The sequence below is a fragment of the Narcine bancroftii genome, chromosome 5 (genome assembly GCF_036971445.1).
Source record: "Narcine bancroftii isolate sNarBan1 chromosome 5, sNarBan1.hap1, whole genome shotgun sequence".
Classification (NCBI taxonomy): domain Eukaryota; kingdom Metazoa; phylum Chordata; class Chondrichthyes; order Torpediniformes; family Narcinidae; genus Narcine; species Narcine bancroftii.
This window is the reverse complement of record NC_091473.1, coordinates 183542111-183563904: the sequence shown is the minus strand read 5'-3', so window position 1 is coordinate 183563904 and position 21794 is coordinate 183542111. Positions and strand designations below refer to the sequence as shown.

The 21794-nt window shown below is 50.5% G+C and overlaps 1 protein-coding gene and 1 long non-coding RNA gene across 3 annotated transcripts; one reads left to right on the top strand and one right to left on the bottom strand.

The window, feature by feature from the left end:
* Positions 1-2408: 2408 nt before the first annotated feature.
* Positions 2409-18333, bottom strand: LOC138764319 (lachesin). Its single transcript, XM_069940063.1, has 8 exons — positions 18152-18333; positions 13440-13561; positions 12989-13187; positions 9872-10023; positions 9344-9488; positions 8397-8541; positions 5731-5827; positions 2409-2658 (listed from the first exon to the last, which is right to left on the bottom strand). The coding sequence occupies exons 1-7, from the start codon at positions 18210-18212 to the stop codon at positions 5737-5739; spliced, it is 915 nt and encodes a 304-aa protein (XP_069796164.1). The 5' UTR covers positions 18213-18333; the 3' UTR covers positions 2409-2658; positions 5731-5736.
* On the top strand, positions 17466-19808 carry LOC138764320 (uncharacterized). Of its 2 annotated transcripts, none has more exons than XR_011358102.1 (2): positions 17466-17605; positions 19174-19808. It is a non-coding gene; the product is annotated as an uncharacterized lncRNA (long non-coding RNA). The 2 variants fall into 2 exon arrangements; XR_011358103.1 differs by lacking the exon at positions 17466-17605 and adding an exon at positions 18037-18361.
* The last annotated feature ends 1986 nt before the right edge of the window (positions 19809-21794 follow it).

Genomic DNA, 21794 nt, shown 5'->3' with positions numbered 1-21794 from the left:
CTATTCTTCCCATGAAACCATTCAGTTACCACGGGAGCTCCCTGGAAAATCCCGACTGACGAGTAGATCGTGTGCAAACGGCCCTCGGTTCGATGCGCACAATATAGGTAACCGGTGCCCCCGATTAAATATGGACAAGGGAGAGCGGGGAGAAGAACCTGACGGTGATATTAAAAGGAATGATTTCAGAAGAAAAACTTGACATTATTACACGACATGAAGACTGTGCCCGCAACGTGAAAATCGGACACGATCTGGGCGACAATGGCCCACCCGATGTTAAGTAAGAAGCAAGGACATAAAGAACAAGGGAAAGTTCACGGGGAATAGTGTGTCAGAGTGGAGGGGTGCTGATTAATCTCTATAGGGCACTGGGGAGATCCTCATTCGGAGTGCAGTTTTTGGCCCCTGAGAAGAGTTGGACTGATATTGGAGAGAGGACAGCGAAGATTTACCAGGACAATTCCTGGAATGTCAGGGGCTAACAGAGGAGGAACATTTAGCGGCTCTTCATTGGAGTTTAGAAGAATGAGAGATCTCATAGGTGGCCTGGATACCCCAACGTAAAGCCCCCTAAAGTACCCGAATGCGGCTGTCGGCAGGCCACCTGAAAGCGGAGAACCCTGACCTGACTAGAACTTACCCAACCCTCCTCGGGTAGGTCTATTCTCCGCTCCCCTCCAGGCACCTGACAGCGGGCCATGGTCAACGGGAGCCGGTGCTCGCTCCACAGCGTCTCTCCCCCGCTGCGGACCTTTCAGGTGCCAGAACGTCGCTTAGTGCATGCCCGCGGCCGGCTCCGGAGCCACATCCTCCCGGCTATTCCAGCTGAAATCGGCTAGAGAGACATTTCGAATGCTGAAAGGATCGGACAAAGTCGATGCGAATAAGATGCTCCCCCTCAGTGGGTGATTCCAGGAGAAGAGGGCTGAGTCTGAGAACTAGAAGGGGCCCCATTTAAATCGGAGAGGAGGAGAAATCTCTTTAGCCAGAGAATGGTGGAATTCGTGGCCATGTCCAGCTAATCGTTGGGATGGGGGAGATCTTATTAGTTGGGGGATCAAAGGAGGAGGGGGAAAGGCCGGAAATTGAAGCTGGACGTGGGAATGGTTTAGCCCAGGGTGGAGCGGCAGGGCACAACCGACGGGCCAAATGGCCTGCTCCTGTCCCTTTATCTCATGATTTGTGCATCAGTTCCTCGAAGCAGAAGGCCTGTAACAATGGAATTTGGAACGGTCACTTCATCCAAAAGCGAATACCACTTTGTACAAAAATCATTCAACCCAAAGCTTTCAACATCGTTTCAACACTTCAAGATAGTGAGAAAACCTTTGCTGCAGGCGCGGTCGGTTTGGTTGCTTGAAACATCGTGCACAATGCAAACCTGCGCCATCTCAGTGCAGTCCAGCAACTGTCTCGTATCAGACCGTGAAGCCCTCCAGCGGGTGTCGAAAACCGCCCAGCGGGTTATCGGCATGCAATTGCCCACCGTCGAGAACATCGATCAGGAAAGAAGCCAGGGCAGGGCGAAGATCATCGTCAAGGATGCATCTCACCTAAACTATGGATTTTTGACTCTTCTTCCATCTAGTAGGTGCTACAAGAACCTTCGCTCTCGAACCAGCTTCTTTCCAGAGGCTGTGACTCCTTCCCCGCCCCGTCTACCTGTGTCCCCACTCTCAGGGAACGATGTCCCTGTACCCCGGGGTCTCATTGTTCAACAACACCCTTCCCCGCCCCATCTACCTGTATCCCCACTCTCAGGGAACGATGTCCCTGTACCCCGGGGTCTCATTGTTCAACAACACCCTTCCCCGCCCCTTCTACCTGTGTCCCCACTCTCAGGGATTGATGTCCCTGTACTACGGGGTCTCTCTGTTCTACACAACCTTCCCAGCCCCTTCGGTGTCACTGTTTTTTGTACTTCTGGGTAGATGCTAACTGTTGGTTGATTGGGCTTCGTCCCTGCTCTTAGCTCCGAGTATGTCTGAACTGCAGGGGTGGGGGAGCTGGTGGAACAAAATTTCCGGTCATTTCAAAGAAAGGGCTTTGAACCTCTTGAAGCCGCCGAGGACTTTGACCTGAATGTCGACCCCCCCCCCCCCCCTCACGTGGAAGGAAGCATGGCCATTTGGAAAAAGTGATCGCTGGCTGCGGGATAATGGTCTAATGATAAAGAAAATCAAAATCTTGGGCGTCCCCTTTGCACAAATATTTTTCTAAGAATTAGTTTCGTTCTGATGTAAATGAAAACGGTCGTGATTATTTTTATTGGCCTTCGCAGTTTTGGCATTGCACCCAGCGCAGGCACATTTTTCTGCACGTCTGATGAATGTGAAAGGTCGGGGCCCAATGTAATTATCGTCAATTCGTCTTGCGCTAGATTGGGGTGAATTAATCGCGTGAAGTGAAGTTTGCCTACGTTTTATTCATTGGTACATCGTTTATTCCAATAAGCGCATCAAAAACTTGAGCGTTCGTTTCGGAAATTAATTCTTTCAGCTTCCATCCCCCTCCACCCTCAACCCACCACCAGGATCAATTTTCAAAGCAAAGAAATCAAGCTGTCAAATTGAAATTTAGATCACAAAGAAAATCTTCCACATCCGAGGCGGAGAGAAAATCGGTCCTCGGGCGAATCCCGTAGCCTCCCGAGCCCTGTAGTAAGAGGGGCATCAAATTAGCCAGATCAGGGCGCAAATGAGTGATTTTGGCACATTAGGCTTTCAGCGATGATTCCGGGACATGGCAGGTAGGGCGGGCAAGGGAGAGGCTGGGATGATCGCAGGTAGGGCGGACAAGGGGGAGACTGGGGATGTCATGCATTTGGATTTTCAAAAGACTCTCAGGTGTGCGGTAGAAGAGGCAATCGATAAGGTGAGAGCCCATGGAATTCCAGAGAAGGTGCTAGACTGGGCGGAGCGTTGGCTGACGGGCTGGTGGGTCGCCAGTGACAAGTGGTGTCTGCAGGGGTGGCCCCCTGCTTTCTTTCGCAATGCATGCCGATGATTTAGAGAATGGTTTTGAGGCCAAGTTTGCAGGGGATGTTGAAGAAACCGAGAGGATGCAGAGAGGCTTGGACGGTTTAGGAGAGCTGGCGAAGTAATGGCGGATGGGATTCAACGTTGAGAAACATACGGTTGGATATTTTGGTCGAGGAAATAAATGGGAAGATTTTTATTTGGATGGGGAGGAAATTCAAAGTTCAAAGACTCGTGCAGGATAATCAACATTTAACCATCAAATTGGATGGGCAGTAAAGAGAACGAACGCTATGTTGGCATTAATTCCACGGGGAATAGTCTTCTCCTGGTGAGACATCATTTGGAGAACTGGGTGCAGTTATGGGCCCCCTGTCTTAGAAGGGATGGACTGATGTTGGACAGAGATTTACCAGGACGATTCCTGGAATGTCAGGGCAAACATGAGGAATATTTTGCAACTCTTGGACAGTGTCTATTGGAGCTTTGAAGAATGAGAGGGGATCTCATCCAAACATTTCGAATGCTGAAAGGATCAGACAGTGTCAATGTGAATAAGATGTTTCCCCTCAGTGGGTAAATCCAGGACAAGAGGGCACATTCTTAGAACGAGAAGGGGCCCCATTTAAAATGGAGATGATGGGAAATCTCTTTAGCCGGAGGATCATGGAATTCATGGCCACATTCAGATGATCATGGGTGGGTGGGGGGGGGGGGGGTGGGGGGAGAGATCGACGGGCATCTAATTAGTTGGGGGATCAAGGGATACGGGGAAAAGGCCAGAATTTGGAACTAGATGTGAGAACAGGGTGGATTTGGGGAGCAGACTTGAACAGCCTACTTCTGTTCCTTGATCTTGTGATACGAGGAGTGTTTAATGGCACTTGGCCTGAACTCGTTGGTGTCTAGGAGAATGAGGGGGGGGAGAGTTCAATAAATAATTTCAATCATTGAAAGGCGTGGACAGAGTGGATGTAGAAAGGTTGTTTCCCACAGTGGGAGAGTCCAGGAAAAGAGGGCACAACTTCAGGATCCAAGGGCATACATTTACAACAGAGACAGAGGAATTTCATCAGCTGGAAGGCAGTGAATCTGTGGAATTTGCTGCCACAGGCGGGGGTAGAGGCCGGGCCATTGGGTTTAGTGAAGGCTGAGATTGAAAGGTTCTTGATTAGCCGGGGGCATCAAAGGTTATGGGGAGGGGACCGGGATGGATCAGCTCATGTTTGAATGGCAGGACTTGATGGGCTGAATGGTCTACACCTTATAAACCAAAACACTGAGTACAAGTCTTGGGATGCTATGGTGATGTTGTGTGAGGCCAGATTTGGAGCATTGCACGCAGTTTTGGTCATCGAACTACAGGAAGAATATCAATAAGACAGAAAGAGGGCGGAGATTTGCCCAGACTTGAGGAACAGAATTACAGGGAAAGGTTAAACAGGTTTGAACATGGAAGATTACAGCCCATGATGTTATGTTGACCCTTATAAACCTATTCCACAATCTCCCGCTTCCCTCCCCCACATTCACAACCCTCTTCTTTTTGCATCTATGTGCCTGTCTAAGGGCCTTTTAAGTGCCCCCTATTTTACCAGCCTCCACCACCACCCCTGGCAAGGCATTCCAGGCCCCCACCACTCTCCGTGTAAAAAAAAACATACCCCTGATGTCTCCCCTAAATTTTCGTCCCTTCATTTTGTCCAGACATCCACTGGAGTTTGCTATTCCTGGCCTGGGGAACAGGCGCTGGCAATCCGCCCTGTCCACGCCTCTCATAATCACCTCTCATTCTTCTTTCCAGAGGGAAAAGCCCCCAGCTCTACTAACTTCACCTCATAAGACCCATTCTCCAATCCAGGCAACATCCTGGTGAATCTCCTCTGACCCTCTCTGCAGCTTCCCCATCCTTCCTGTAATGAGGCGACCAGAACTGAACAGTGTAGTCGCATATGTAAATCTGAACTTTGAGCCAGTCATTGTCATCGAGGGCTCAGTAGTGGAGAGGGTCAAGAACATTAGGATTAGGGTTAGGGTGTCAACATCTCCGAGGATCTGACCTGGAGCCTCCGCGTCGATGCAGTCATGAAGAAGGCTCGCCGGTGGCAATTATTAGTGAGGTGTTTGAGGAGATTCAGTGCGTCACCGAAGACTCTCGAAGACTTCTACAGGGTTGTGAACTCAGCCTGTGACATCACGGGCAATGGACTTCTCTCCATCGAGGACGTCTAAATGAGGGAGTGTCTCATGAAAGCACCTTCTATCCTCAAGAACCCCCCAGGCCGTGCCCTCTTCACTCTGCTGCCATCAGGAAGGAGGTCCAGGAGCCTGAGGATGAGCCCCCAGGGGCTCAGGGATGGCGTCTTCCCCCACCCCGCCATCAGATTCCTGAACAGACAATGAACCCCAGACATGGCCTCTCTCCTTTCATCCCCTTCCACACTATGTATTAATTTTGTGATGTGATTTATAGTAATATTTGCACTATAAAGCTGCTGCAAAATGTCCCAGTGAATCTCCTCTGCCCCTTCTCCACATCCTTCCTGTAATGAGGTGATCAGAACTGAACACAATATTCCAAGTGTGGTCTCACCAGAGGTTTACAGAGCCACCATATCGGTTTAAGACAGGGTATGTAAGTCTATGATTCATCTCCGAGACTGGCAGCTTGGGGGAGGGGGTGGTGGTGTGGATCGGGAAACGGCGGGGAGTGAGGAAAGGGTGCAGGAGGCCAACAAATTCAACATACACAAGCTCACATGACCAGCGGGACGGAATCCGAGATCGCGATCGAAGAGGTGGATGAGCCAGCCTTCCAGATCGGAGTCTTCACCACATGGTCATCCCTGCAGGCGGGAAGAGTGATCATATCGCAGGTATCAGGCTGTTATGTCTGTTCATTGCTGCGCGCCTCAAGACAGCGCGTCAACCCACACAGCAATAAATTGCAAAGAGAAAGACGAAACTGTGGACACTGTGGTTGTAGAAAAAAACACTACGAACAATAGTTCTCTTAAAGAGACAAGCACAAAATTAACGGAATTAAAAACACACGGTTTTAACCCTTACAAGGAGGAACTTAACAGGTTGAACATATTTCAAGCAGTTTGTGAGCTCCTCATTTAAGATGTGCTGAGAAGGTTCACAAGGATGATTCCAGGAATGGAAAGGGTTATCACGTGAGGAGCGTTTGATGGCTCTTGGCCTGAACTCGTTGGAATTTAGGAGAATGATGGAATATCTCATTGAAGCATTTCAAATTTGGAAAGGCATGGACGGAATCGAAGTGGAAAGGTCAATTCCCACGGAGGGAGAGTCCAAGACAAGAGGGCACAACTTCAGGACTGAAGGGCGTCCGCTCAGATATGGGGCAATTTCTTCAGCCAGAGGATGGAAATGCGTTGCATTTGTTGTGGAGGCCGGGTCATTAAGGCAGAGATTGACAGGTTCTTGATTAGCTAGGGCATCATAAGTTATGGGGAGAAGGCCAGGCAGCAGGGGCTGAATGGGAGAATGGATCAGCTCGTGGTTGATTGGTGGGCCAGACTCAATGGGCTGAATGGCCTATTTCTGCTGCTATGCCATGTGGCCTCATAGTAACTACCCCCCTGTGAGTTTAGGAGATGCTCCACTTGCGCCCAACATCCCCTCCCACCTCACCACTGTTGGGAACCCCAAACTGTTTTTTTTAAACCAAATGAACCCACACTCCACCTGTGAATCTGCAGGGTGTCTGTCTCCGGCATCCAGGGCTCCCGCTGGGGTCTCCTCTACGTCAGTAAGACCGGCCGTGGACCAGGAGACAGCTTTGTTGAGCACCTCGGCTCCGCCTGCCGCGGGTCTCCCAGTGGCCAGCCGTTTCAATTCCCCGCCCCGTTCCCTTGCTGCTGCGCCTGTCCGTGTTCTCATGCGCGGCCCGACAGAGACCACCCGCAAATTGGAGGGAGTTGATAATGATGCCGTCCAGTTGGACGAGATGTGGGAGAGGGTGGTCTCAATCTGGATTCTCCAGTTTTCCATTAAATACCCACCTTTGCATTTCCCCATCTCTCTCTATTCCCCCCTCTCTATTGCCCCATTCTCTATCTACCCCTCTGTCCCCTCTCTCCTCCTCTCCCTCTTTCCCTCTATATATATTTCCCCCACTATCTCTCCTTTCTTTCGTTCTCTCTCCCCCCTATCCCTCCCCTCTATTCCCCTCTCTCTCCCTCTCTCTCTCTCACTCACTCAGTCTCTCTCTTACACCCTCTCCCTCTCGCTTCCCATTTCCCTCCTTTCACGGAGCCAAAATCAGTTCTCACCTTTCCTCGTTATCATATCCATTCATCCATTTGTCCATTGGTCTGGACCCCTCCACCCCCACCCCAACCATTCTACCCCCAGCCTTTAATTCAGATGCCAGTTGTTTACTTGCACCTTGAGGAAGGGGCTCAGGCCCGAAACATCGGGAATATATTTTTACCTCTGACAGACGCCATGAGACCGGCTGGGTTCCTCCAGCGTTTCTGTGTATTTTCACAATTTCAGCGTCTGCAGACTTTCGTGCTTCACTTTGAATGGATCACATGGAAACAGCCCCTTCGTCCCATCATGCCCGCGCTGGCCAAGGTCAGCCTACATTTGGCTCATTTCCCTCCCCATCCACAGACCCATTCGGGCAGTGTAGCTGCCCCCCCACCCTCCTCGCCCCACAGACACACACCCCTCTATGGAGAGACGGTGCCTCTTTAAATCTATCAACCATCCTCCAGTGTCAGATTCCCCAACCCTGGGGGTGGGGTGGGGGAGAAAGACTGTGACTGTCCACCCCTCGTGGTTTTATGAACCTCTTTAAGGTGTTCACCCCCCCCCCCCCTTCAGCCTCCAATGCTCCAGGGAGAAATGCCCCAGCCTCTTCTGATAAATCAACCTCCCCCGCCCACCCCCACCCCCTGTCCCAGGAATGTCCCAGTGAATCTTTTCTGCCTCCCCTCTCCCCCTCCAGCTATAACATTCAGACCTGATGAATGGCCTGTATGAACTCTCTCTCTTTCCACTCTTTTCACTCCCCTCTCCCACAACCCTCTCTCTCCCTCTTGCTCTTCCTCTCCCCTACCATCTCCATTCCTCTCTCTCCCTACCTCTCCTATTCCCTCTCCTCTCCTTAACGCTCCCTCTTATCATCTCCTTCCCTCCCACACTCTATTCTCCCTCCTGCACCCTCTACCACTCTCCTTCCCCTTTCCTCCTCTCCCCTCTCCCCCTCACTCTCCCCTCTCCCCCTTCCCCTCACTCTCCCCTTCCCCCCTCCCCTGCTACAGACACTGCTTCATCTGTGGTCTATTTTTGTCTCCGAATTTCCCGCGAGGGGAATTCCCAGCGAGGGGTACTGCACTGGCTGGTTCGATGGCCCATATCTCCAGCAGACAAACTCACAGCAGCGGCGCTCCCTTGGCACGGTGTCTTCGTGCTCTCCAAATGCAGGCGGTAATTCCTATGGCAGCCAGGAGGAGGATCCCCATGGGTAGGGCCACGACCAGGATCAGGTTCACCTCACTCAGCTGGAAGGAGCTGAGTGGTTCTGGTGGGGGGGGGGGGGGTTGGAGGGAGAGAGGGAAGGGGTGTAAGAACATGATATCCTCACTGCGGAGGGAAAATCCCCTCCTGTCCCCGAGGCCCACCTATATGGCACGGGTCAGGAGTGTGAGGGAATGCTTGCCCCTGCCCTGGGCAGAATTAGTCCATGCACTCCACATCCACCACATTTTCCCCCATCTATCTGGGCCAGGAGTGTGAGTAAACATTTCTCACTCCCCTGGATGGAGCTAGTCCACCCAGTTTGCATCTACCCCATTTCACCCATCTACTGGTCAAAAATATGAGAGAACTCTACCCTGAGTGGAGTTAGTCCATGCACTCCACATCCACCCAATTTCCTCCATCGACAAGGCATGGGTCAAGAGTATGAGGTGACACACTTCCCTGAGCAGAATTAGTCCATGCACTCTGCATCTGCCACATCTCCACCCCATCTACAAGGCATTCATGGGTCAGGAGTGTGAGGAAACACTCTCCACACCCCTGGGTAAAGTTAGCCCATGCACTCCACATCTGCCACATTTCCCCCCATCTACAAGGGTCAGGGGTGTGAGGGAACACCACCCTACCCCCCGGGTCAAGTTAGTCCATCCCCTCCACATCCAACACATCTCCCACAATGGGATTCATTGCTGTGGAGGCCAAGTCATTGGTTACATTTAGGAAAGAGGTAGATGGGCTCTTGATCAGGGAGGGAATGAAGGTCTATGGGGAGAGGCAGGTCTGACTCAATGGGTTGAATAGCCTTTTCTCAATCTGATGACAGGGTGACAGAGTGGACTCACCTTTCATCACCACGATCTGCACGGATTTGGAGAGAGTTAAGGTAGGAACCAATGGGTGTGTGGCTTTGCATGTGTATGTTCCCCCATCCTCAGGAGAGATCTCCTTGATGCGCAAGGAACTGTTGGGATAAATCCAATCACTGCCCTAAAGGGTTGGGGTTAAAGAGAAATTAGATCTCAAAGATCATCCATCCATTACTCCAATTATAGGCCTTTCACACACTCCCGGGGTCAGACACAGAGTGAAGCTCCCTCCGCACCATCCCATCACACACTGCCGGGCTTAGACATGGAGTGAAGCTCCCTCCACACCGTCCTATCACACACTGCCGGGGTCAGACACAGAGTGAAGCTCCCTCCGCACTGTCCCATCACATATTCCTGGGGTCGGACACAGAGAGAAGTTTCCTCCCCACCGTCCCATCACACACTTCCAGGGTCAGACCCAGAGTTAAACTCCCTCCTTCCATGTCACAAGCCCTGGATATCATTTCCATGGACACGTGAGGGCGACTCGCCTCTGCCTACCTGCTTATGCCACTGAAAGGATGGTGTCTGGGAGGAGCTGGCTGTACATTTCAGGTCAAGGTCTTTGCCCTTCATCACCCTGATCACCCGCATTCTGCGCATGAGGTAGGGGAAACGGCTCTGTTGTTCCTGGATGCAGATGTCATTCAGGTCTGAAAGATCGAGAGGGCAATAAAAAACTCAGAAATGCTGGACAAACTCAGCCGATCTCGCAGCGTCCATCGGAGGTAAAGATCATGAAATCCATGGATCACCATCGCTGGCCCTCCTCAGGGGGCACCACTGTGTCCAATCTGCGGATTTTCCGGACCATATTGAGAGTCCTGGTGCAGGATACCCTGAAGGTAAACTTCCAGGTTGAGTCGGTGGGGAAGAAGGTTGGTGTTCATTTCTGGAAGAGCAAGGATGTGATGTTGAGACCCTACAGGGCACCACTGAGACCTCGCATAGAGACTGGGTACAAGTTTGTGCGCCGTGTTTGAGAAAGGACGGGCTGGCTTTGGAGAGGGTTCAGAGAAGATTTATTGGAACGAAACCAGGAATGAAAGGGTTAGTACACGGGGAACAATGGTCGGCTCTTGGACTGAACTCGATGGGGTTACAGAAGGATGAGGTGGGACCTCATGCTGAAAAGCCTGGGCACAGTAGATGTGGTGAGGTTGTTTCCCCATGGTCAGTGAGTCTCAGACAAGAGGGTACAACTTCAGGATAAAAGGGCGTCAATGTGGAACGTGGGCATGGACAGCTGTGGACATGAGGACATTGGGTGGATTTAAGGCAGAGATTGGCAGGTATTTGATTAGTTAGGGCATCAAGGGCTAAGGGGAGAAGGCCAGGGAATGGGGCTGAGTGATGGATCAGCTCATGGTGAGAATGGTGGAATAGATTCGATGGGCCGATTGGCCTACTTCTGCTCTTATATCTTTTAATCTTCTGACCGCTTTTTGGTGTACTTTTTTTGGTGTACTTTATGGATTTTGTACTGCGAAGCATAAAAATCACCTTAACCTTTCCCTATCACGTGGCGACTTTGACATGCAACCTACTGTGATTTCCTGTCATATTTTAAGTCGACTTTGAGCAGACAAAACCACGTCGTGGAAAATTCATTTTCCGTGCCCGCACTTGGACGTCTTCCCAGCTGATCTCAGTGCGGTTGGTGATGAACACAGCGAAAGGTTTCACTAGGACACTGCGACCATATAAAAGGGGTATCGGGCCCACTGAAATCCATTATTGCTGGCCGACTGTTGGACCCTGACATGAGAGGCATCAGATGCTGAGTACAAGCGAAAATCAGCAGCAAAACATTTTTAGGTCAGTAGAACAGACGAAATGTGGATGCGATTAAACCTGCTAAATTCAATAAAAGTTAATTTAATGATTTTCCAATTTCCTGCATGACGCAGCAAATCTGAAATTATGCTTGTGTTCAACTTGAAGTCGTCTATCAGAATCCTCAATTTTTTTAAGGAAGTGAATCTTCTGGAAAAAAATTAAGATGTGTTGTATCATGTAGGAAGCTGGTGAAACATTACATTAACTTTGATTGAATTTAGCATGTTGATTCTGATTGGCCATTGATTTTCATTGGTACTCAGCATCTGATGCCTCTCTTGTCAGTGTCCAACAATAGTTGGCCGCCATCAATGGATCCCAGTTTCCCCGATCCCACATTTCCCGCGGTCACAGTGTGCCCTGGTGAAACCTTCCGCCGTGTTCGTCACCGATCGCACTGAGATCGGCCGGGAAGACATCCAGAGAATGGATTTTCAACGACACACCCCCACCTCTTACGTGAAGAAGTTCCCTCTAAACTTTTCCCCTTTCACCCTTAACCCTAGTCCTCTGGTTTGTATCTCACCCACCCTCAGTGGGAAAAGCCAACCTACATTTACTCTGTCTCTCCCCCTCATCATTTTAAATATCAAATCTCCCCTCATTCTTCTATGCTCCAGGAAATAAAGTCTGAACCTGTTGAATCTTTCCCTGTAACTCGGTTCCTCAAGTCCAGGTAACATCCCAGTAAACTTTCTCCGCCCTCTTTCTTTCTTATTGAGATCTTTCCTGTAGTTCGGTGACCAAAATTACACACAATTCTCCAAATTTGGCCTCACCAATGTCTTATACAACTTGAACATAACATCTCAACTCCTGGACTCAATACTGTGATTTATGAAGGCCAATGTGCCAAAAGCTCTCATTACAACCCTGTCCACCTGTGACATCCCTTTCAGGGAATTCTGTATCTGTATTCTCAGATCCCTCTGTTCTACTGCACTCCTCAGTGCCCGACCATTTACAATGTACGTCCTTTCTTGGTTCATCCTTCCAACGTGCAACACCTCACACTTGTCTGTGTTAAACTCCATCGGCCATTTTCAGCCCATTTTCCCAGCTGGAGTCTCTGCAACCTTTGAAACCCTTCCTCATGGTCCATAGCACCTCCACAGAGCAGTAATGGACAGTGAAGGAGGGGGAGAGAGGAAGGAATGGAGGGAGGGAGAGAGGGGGGAGAGGTGTGGAAGGAGGAGAGGAGGGTGAGCAAGGGGAGAGAGTGAGGGGAGATGGGAGAGGGAGGGGTAGGAGAGGGGTGAAGGGGAGGAAGCAGGAAGGAGGAAAGAAGGGGGTGGACAGGTAGGGGAGTTGGGGAGGGGAGAATGGGAGAGGGGAGAGGGTGGGGTAAGAGAGCAGTGAGAGGGGAGGGGGAGCAGGGAGGAGGAGAGAGGGGTTGGGCAGATAAGGGAGGGGAGAGTGGAGAGAATGGGAGAGGGGGTGAGAGTGGGATAGAGGAGCAGAGTGGAGGTTTGTAGGAAATGGAGGAGAGGGGGATTGATAGGATAGGATAAGAAGGAGATGGGGAAGAGGGGAGGGTGTGAGGGAGGGGAGAGGAGGAAGGGGAAAGGAGGAAGGGGAAAAGGGAAGAGCAAGGATAAGTGGGTTAGAAGGGGAGAGGTGGATAAGAGGAGGGAGGAGTGGGAGGAGAGGGGCAATAGGTGGGATAGAAGGAGGAGGGGTAGAAGAGGGGAGAGGTTGAAGAGAAGGGGAGAGGGGGGAGGTGTGAAGAGGTGGGATGTGGGAGTGGATTGGTGCCAGTTCCTCAGCAAAGACACTTACACTGCAGTGGGACGGTTATGGCCTGCGACTCGATCTCTCCATCAGTGCTGTTACAAATGCAGCGGTAGGGCCCTGCATGCCACTTGTAAATGCTCTTCACCTGCATCAGGAGTTCACTGTTTGTCCGAGTGACGTTGATGTTGTAAAGCCAGCAACGCAGAGAATGTGCGATGTCGATGGTCATCCAGGTCCTGAGCCACTGAACACAGAGCCACATGGTTAATGCGGTTAGTGCTGAACTTATGTCTCCCTCCGCACCGTACCGTCACACGTTCCTGGGGTCGCACACAGAGGGAAGCTCCCTCTGTACTGTCCCGTCAGACACTCCCGGGGTCAGGCACAGAGGGAAGGTCCCTCCACAATAGCCTAACCCTCTCCATTTCCCACATACATCTATTTGACCACTCAGCTCTGATCTTGTGCAGAGACCCTGGTTTCACACGAATCTCACCCTCTGGTACATCTGAAACTTGCAGAAGGAGGCGTCGAGGTCGCTCGTCAAGCATTCAAGTGTAACATCGCTCCCCACCACAATTGGACCCTGGGGCTCCTTCACAGCCACCTCCAGCATCTCTGCAATAGAAGATCAAGGTTCAAGTTGTGGTCAGCCAGTAACCAGAAGGCCATCAATCATTGGGAGGGGTTAAGCGGTTTTAGGGAAATGTTGGAGAGGCTGAAGGCTTATAAAATGCTCACTGTCTTTTCAAAGTTCAAAGTTTGGATTTATTGTCAGAGCACATACACGACATCACATATAACCCTGAGATTCTTTTTCCTGCAAGTGCCAGGCAGAATTACCACTGAACTCATGTAGACAAATAAAGAAATGTAAACAAACCGACAGGGCAATACAGAGAGAATTTTAAAAAACCTAATAACATGCAGAAGTAGATGTCCTTAAATGAGTTCATGATACGTTGTTCAGTTCTGGTCACCTCATTACAGGAAGGATGGGGAAGCTATGGAGAGGGGGCAAAGGAGATTCTCCAGGATTTTGCCTGGATTGGAGAACATGCCTCATGAGGCAAGGTTCGCAGAGCTGGGGGGCTTTTCTCTTTGGAGCGAAGAAGGACGAGAGGAGACTTGACAGAGGCTGACAAGATTCTGAGAGGCATAGACAGGGTGGACGGCCAGCGCCTGTTTCCCAGGGCAGGATTGGCAGACACCAGAGGACGTTTGGACAAGGTGAAGGGGAGGGAAGTTTAGGGGAGACGTCGGGGGCAGGTTGTTTCACCCAGAGATTTGCGAGGAGCCTGGAATGGCTTTCCAGGGTTGGTGGTGGAGGTTGAAGCATTTAAGAGACTCTTAAACAGTCATATGGATGGAAGGAAAATAGAGGGTTATAGGGTTAGGGAGGGTAAGTACATTTTATTTTTTAAGAAGGAATATATGGGTCAGCACAACTTCAAGAGCCAAAGGGCTGTGTTGTTCTATGAGTGTGATGGTGGAGCTGTTCCTGGACCTGGTGGTACGGTCTCACTGCACTTATAACTCACCAAAACACCATTATTCCCTGGAAATTGATCAGCGAAGACAAGACCCCTCTGAGTAATCAGATCCTGGATTTCCTCACCTCCGGAACCCAATCAGTGAGGATCAGTAAGAACCTTTCCTCCATCAGTACTGGAGTACCATAGGGCTGTGTTCTTAGCCCCCTGCTCAACTCACTTTATACCCATGACCACGTGGCTCGGTCCGACAATAACATGACAAATTCACTGACGATCCCACAGTGGTGGGTTGTATAAAGGATGTGGATGGGTCAACGTACAGGAGGGAGGTTGTAAACTTGGCTGAATGGTGTCACCAACAACAACCTGGTACTTGATGTCACCCAAACCAAGGAAAGGAAAGGAAAACCAGATCCATTAGGGGATCAGAGGGGGAGGGGGGGGGAGCAAATTTAAGTTCTTGGGAGTCACTATCTCAGAGGATCTTTCCTGGACCCAATACACTAATGGCAACGTCAGCACCTCGACTTCCTCAGGAGTTGGCGGAGGTTTGGCGCGATGCTGGAAACCCCCTGGCAATTTCCACAGGTGCTTGGTGGTAAGCGCCGACCAGCTGCATCACCGTCTGGTACGGGATACACCAATACCTGAGTAGTGGGAAACCCTGCAAATGGTAGCGGACACAGCCCCGGGACATCACAGGCAAAAAATCCTACCCTCCACCATCAAGACCATCTACAGTGGGGGTGGGGGGTATGCTGCAGCGGCGATCGTCAAAGATCCACAGCCTACCCGGGCGCACGCTCTGTTCTCGCCACTGCCATCAGGAAAGAAGTGCAGGGGCCACAAGACTCACCCCCACCAGATTCAGGAACAGCCGCTCCACACTCCGCTGTCAGACTCCGAAACCTGAAATATAGAAATCTACAGCACAGTACAGGCCATTTGGCCCACGGTATTGTGCTGACCCAATAACCTACTCTAACAACTGCCTTGAATTTCCCCACTGAGTAACCCTCCAGTTTTTTTCAGTTCCATCTACCTCTCTAATCGTTTGTTAAATTATACTATTGCCCCCTGCCTCCACCTAACTCTATCATGCACGACCAGACTGAGACCACCAACAAATTGAAGGAACAACACCTAGTCTCCGTCTGAGCTCACGCCCTTTTGTCTGTTGGTCTGTACTCCCCCCCACCTCCACCACCCCCTCCCCCATTAGAACCACAGATCACTACAGCACAGAAAGCAGGCCATTTGGCCCTTCTAGAACTCTTATTCTGCTTCATCCCACTGACCTGCATCCAAGAATGAAAATTGAGCCCGCATTCACCACTTCAGCTCGTTCCACACTCCCTCCACCCCTCTCAGTGTGAAGAAGATCCCCCTAAACCTTTCATCCTTAACCCGCACCCTCTGGTTTGTATCTCACTGACCCAGAGTGGAAAAAGCCTGTCCACATTCACTCACAACCATCATCATATTGTAAGGACCTCGATCCAATCTCCCCTCATTCTTCTCCGCTCCAGGGTGTATAAAGTCCGAACCTGTTTAAGCCTTTCCCTGTAACTGAGTTTCTGAAGTCCGGGCAACATCGCAGTAAATCTTCTCTGCCCTCTTTCAATCTCATTGAGATCTCTCCTGTAGTTCGGTGACCAGAACTGCACACAGTGCTCCAAATTTGGCCTCGCCAAGGTCTAATACCCTAGGATCTCTCATCGTCCCTGGCGCATTACACACACCCAATCCAGTACGGCTACGTCCTATCAACAAGTTGCTCTAAGAAAGCCATCCACATGTTCCCTCTCTTGAGACCCAGTCCCAACTCGATTTTCCCAATCTAATTGCGTGTTAAAAATCCCCCATGACTACCATAACATTACCTTTCTGACATGACTTTTCAATGTGCTGTTGTTATCCACATCTCCAGCTACGAAGTAGTACGAAGGTACCAACAGTGTCCTTTTACCTTGTCATTTCTTAACATACATTGATTCTTGCTACCAGGGGAATCACTTGGTTGAGTCCCTTCGCTCTGTCTGCATTGGTGACCGGGATCTCCCAGTGGCCCCACCGCTTCAGTTCTGTGCCCCACTCTCGCACGGACATGTCTGTCCGTGGCCTCATGCACGGCCAAACTCAGACCACCTGTGAATTGGAGGAGCCGCACCTATTTTTTCGCCTGGGCGTTCTCCGCGATGTCGGTTTCTGCTAGCCTGCCCCCCACCCGCAACCCCGTCCCTCTTTTCCTCCAGCTCTCCACCCCTTCCCTCTCTATTTGCATCCCCCCTCCCCTTTTGCTGCTGTTTCCTCCCTCCCTTGTCCTGCCTGTGGGTCCGTGCTCCTCCCCCTGCCCCCAACACTTTGTTCCAGAACCTGCCGACCTTTGGCTCACCCCCGATGAAGGACTCAAACTCGAAATGTCGCTTCCGTATCGTTATCTTTGTCACTCTTTAACCAGCTGAGTTTCTCCAGCATCATGTGTTTTTATTGGAACTATTGGGGGGGGGGGGGGGCAAGTTGATGGAATTTCTTCTCATAGATTTCTATGACGATAGAGGGAATTCAAACAGAGCACGGCAGAGGTGACCTGAACACAAGGCGTGGCACAGGGATCCGGCCCAAAACATTGAGGAGTGCAGTGGAACAGTGGGATCTGGGAATACAGGGACATCATTCCCTGAAAGTGGCCCCTCAGGTAGATAGGGTTGTAGATTCCAGATTGATTGTCAGAGGACATACACGACGTCACATACAGCCCCGAGATTCTTTATCCTGCGGGCCAGGCAGAATTAACACTTATTGGCAGTGCAAAAAATACTGTGCACACGTAAACAAATAAAGAAATGTAAACAAACTGACTGTGTTTGAGTCGGTCTGACTGAGAAAAATAAATAAATAATTGGTCAAAGTCTTTAAAGGAGCCCCTGATTGAGTTTGTCCTTGAGGAGTCTGTGGTGGAGGGGGAGCAACTGTTCCTGAACCTGGTGGGGGCAAGTGAGATGTAAACCAGAGGACATGCGTTAGGAGTGGAAGGGGAAAGGTTCAGGGGAACTTCTTCACACAGAGAGGGGTGGGGTTGTGGAACAATGCAGGCTCAAATTCGAGAGGAATTTGGACAGGTCCTTGAATGGGAAGGATGCAGAGGACGATGGACCGGGTGCAGGTCAGTGGGACAAGGGCTGAAAAATATATCGGCACAGACTAGAAGGGCCTGGTTTTGATAATCATTGTGAGATTGAACCCGAACTGTTTTCCCGGGGCTGTCCGAATGGATTCAACACGATCCCTTCCAATCCCTCGGCCATGGTAACCCACAGTCCTGCCGGAGAGAGACGGCTCCAGGGGTAACATTGCGGGGCTCGGCCGACGATGACGGGGCGAAGTGCGCTTCCTGGTTCCAAACCCAGCAGCAGCTTTTGTTTCTGCTGGTTAAGTCGGAGCACAAAACACATTTACATTTGTACATATGAAAGGGGAAGGGTGGAGGGGACCGGAAGAAGTTACAGAGGAGGGGAATAGAGGGGGTTACAGAGACGGGAAGGGGGTAGGGGATCGGGGGGGGGTGTTTAACAGAGACGGGGAGGGGGTTGCAAACCCACATTCTGGGCAAGACTCCCCCTTCAGAATGAGCCTCACCTTTGGGTGGACCTTGGGTCAGGAAGCCCTCTCTGTTTTGACATTGCCGCCGTAGGACATTGACCGTACTCACCGCTCCGGGCTGCCTGTAAATGCAGAACCACCCCCAGAATTGTCCAAAAGAGCACGGCCATCGTCCGCTCTCCGTCTGCGGTCGTTGCAAACCTCCGACCTGCCAACTCTTTATGCTGAGTCTGTGCCGGGGGCAGGTCTGTTTTGTTTCACTTTCTTCCGGCTCCCTGACACCGTGTTTGCGTGTTGCCGAGACACGCAACAGAGAAAGGTACCTTACAGACACGAAAGCCCCACCTCTCACATCCATACATGTCAGCGCAGAGCAGGCTTTTCTGGTCTGGGCCGAACATTCTTCCCCGTCCCACTAACCGTCCCCCTTTCATCCACCGACCTGCCCAAAACTGATCTTAAATGTTAAATCTGAGCCCACATTCACCACTTCAGCTCGTTCCACACTCCCACCCCTCTCTGGGTGAAGAAGTACCCCCTAAACTTTCCCCGTTCACCCTTAACCCACGTCCTCTGGTTTGTATCCCACCCACCCTCAGTGGGAAAAGCCTGTCTACATTTACTATGTCCCTCCCCCTCATCATTTTGTCTCCAAAGATATAGTCTCGGTGTTAGTCTCTCTCTCTCTCTCTCTCACACACACAGTCTCTTTCTTGTGAACACACACACACAAATGTGCACTCTTAAACAGATTCTATAACACCGTCTGTCTCTTGCACATACACACACACAGTGGTACACTCTTAGTGTCTTACACACTCCTACCCACACGCGTGCAAAGGTTCACGCTCTTTTACAGTCTCTCCCATAACACTTGTGTACAAGCTGGACACACATACAAGGTACAAATCTCTCACACACACTGAATCTCTCTTGTACACACACACACAATCTCTCTCATACAGGTTCCCGTCTCTATCTTACACAGAAGGGTACAGTCTCTCACACACATGCAAGAGTACGGACTCTGATGCGCGCACACACAAAATTGATTCGTAAAGAACCCGATTTTTAACTTTGATAACATATCATGAAATGTTAACTCAAGCCCATATTTGCCCTTTCCTTCAGCCAATGGGTTTGCTGCCAGCTGGGTGACGTCAGCTGTAACCGGGTGAAATTCACCCTCTCAAGTTCAACCAAGGAACTCGGCAGGTCTCCACCGTAAAGTTTCTGCCCTGAGCCCTTTGTCAAGTCGATCCACGTCGATGCAGTGACCAAGAAGGCTCACGCCTGGCGATACTTCGTGAGAAGTTTGAGATTATGTCACTAAAGACCATTGCAAATTTCAACAGATTTCAGATTTATTGTCAGACATCACGTACAGCCCTGAGATTCTTTTTCCTGCGGGCCAGGCACAATTATCACTTAATTGGGGAGCGCAAGAAATAAACTGTACACATGTTGCCCCTTTCATGTGGCCAGAATACCCCGACGTCAAGCCGCCTAAAGTACCCGAATACGGCTGTCGGGAGGCCACCTGAAAGCGGAGAACCCTGACCCGAGCAGTACTTGGTCAACCCTCCTTCGGGTAGATGGATTCAGGTGCCAGAACGGTGCCTTCCGCACTGTCACCTGAACGCTTTGCAGATGCCCGCAGCCGCATCCTCCCAGCTACTCCACCTGAAAGCGCCTGATATCGAAATGTCAATGAACTGACTGCAACGTCGAGAGAAAAACTTCAATAAAGTCACCTTAAACGAGTATGTCCTTGAGGACTCTGACGGTGGGGGGGGGGGGGGGGGGGGGGGAGGAGGGGCTGTTCCTGAACCTGGTGGGGGCGAGTCTTGTGGCACCTGCACCTCTTTCCTAACGGCAGCAACGAGAACACAGCGTGTGCCGGGTGGACGATCGCCACTGCTCTCCCGACGGCAGCGCTCCCCGTAGATGTTCTCGATGGCGGGGAGGGGGACGTCCCTTTTTGTGTGGCTTTTTGAATAGACAATTTCTCTTCTACTGCACTATAATTTTATGCAATAATTTAAAACAGCCCATGCCGCCCTTCAACCCACGATACATTTTGAAGGCAACCCTCACACACGGAGTGTACAAACTCCTTTCAGACAGCGCGGGATTTGAATCCCTGGCGCTGTAAAGACTACGCCCACGGTTGGCCTAGCGATTAACACAATAAATAGGTAAAAAGTATGGATATTTAAAATTGATGCCATTGGTTTGCCAATCTATGCCACTCAGTCTCAAGCAACCGGAAGATTCACTAATCCGGCACCTGGGTTTCACTGTACTTGTCCTCTTTGTCTGTGTTTTGCAGAGGATCAGAGAACACTGTTTCGTTTGGTTGTACTTCCGCAATCAGATGACAAACTTGACCTGACTTGATTCTCTTTTTCCTATAATCACAGAGTTTCCACACTGTTTTGTTTCACTCCCCGATTTGCTTTGTCAGATGGTTCCCGGTTTGGAGTCAGCTCCTGGGGTGACTGGGAGGTTAGCCAGCTAGGAAAAATTGAACAGACTCCTTCTGTAAAGTTGTGGATGTGACTTTTAGCCTTTTAAGTTGCCAACGTTGAGTGCCTGTCCCCAAATCACTGAGTTTCCCAGCACATAAACAGACCACAAGGTTTCTTTTATTGCCACAAAATATATTAAAAAATGTAATATACATGATAAACCTCAATCTTATCCACCTTAAGGCCTGGTGCAAGAGAAAGAGAAGCAAAAGAGTCTCTTTGGAGACATTGAGTGTCCATGGATTCACCTCCAGCACTCCCGCAGCCATGCAGACTCCTGTTCGATCCCTCAGCTGCCCAGGCTCCAGGTCAAAACCTCCGACTCAATCACGATGCTCTTGAGCACCTCTCGGATCCTGACTCTGATACTTGGTTCCCAGCAGCCACTGAACCCCTCACTGGTCCACCGCCACAAGTGCAGCCACAAGGGGGGGGGGGGGGAGAGAAGCAGTGCAAACTGCGCACAATGCTCTGAGTGTGCAATACAGAGACTGGGAACTGAGCAAGGTGCTCCCAGTGTGGGGCAAAGACTGAGAACTGTGTACAGTGCTCCTAAAGTGGTCTGACCCACAGAGACAGGGAATTGTTCATGGGACTCCCAGTGTGGTCTGACCCTTGGGAACTGTGCACAGTGTGATACAGAGGCTGGGAAATGTACTGTGCTCCCAGTGTAGTCTGACCTAGGGATACAGAGACCGGGAACTGTGCATGGCCCTCCCCGCATGTTGTGATGCAGGTCAATAAAGATACCCATCAACTGTCCCTGGATTTTAACTCCTCACCTGTACAACTGCAGATTGGGAAGTTTGGAAAAGGGAATAAATGTCCTATTCACCCACGGACCCCCACACACCATTGGGACATGGGACGAATCCAGAGCTCCTTTGGAAAGAATGCTTACCCCAGGAGAAAACACAAACTCTACACAGCACACTGAGAGAACCTACAACCTCCACGTACGTGGACACCGTGTCCACCGCTGAAATGTATCCCAGCTCAGAGCACAATTCTGGGACTCTCCTAGACATGCTTAGAATACTGTGACACAAAGGATGTCAAAACTATGTGCAATTCAAAAGCCGACTGTAAATTTGCCGACGACACCACGGTTGTCGGCAGAATCACAGAATGAGGAAGCGTACAAGAATGAGATAAATCAGCTCATTGAGTGGGGTCACAAACACCACTTTGCACTCAACATTAACAAAACCAAGGAGCTGA

What these genes read in the sequence shown, in the direction of transcription:
- LOC138764319 (XM_069940063.1), bottom strand. Translation starts at nt 18,212, where the DNA reads ATGGCCGTGCTCTTTTGGACAATTCTGGGGGTGGTTCTGCATTTACAG. An exon ending in TTTACAGGCAGCCCGGAGCG is followed by an intron (nt 13,562 to 18,151) that starts GTGAGTACGGTC and finishes CTTCTATTGCAG; the next exon opens with AGATGCTGGAGGTGGCTGTG. An exon ending in GCAGATCGTGGTGATGAAAG is followed by an intron (nt 8,542 to 9,343) that starts GTGAGTCCACTC and finishes CCCCCCCACCAG; the next exon opens with AACCACTCAGCTCCTTCCAG.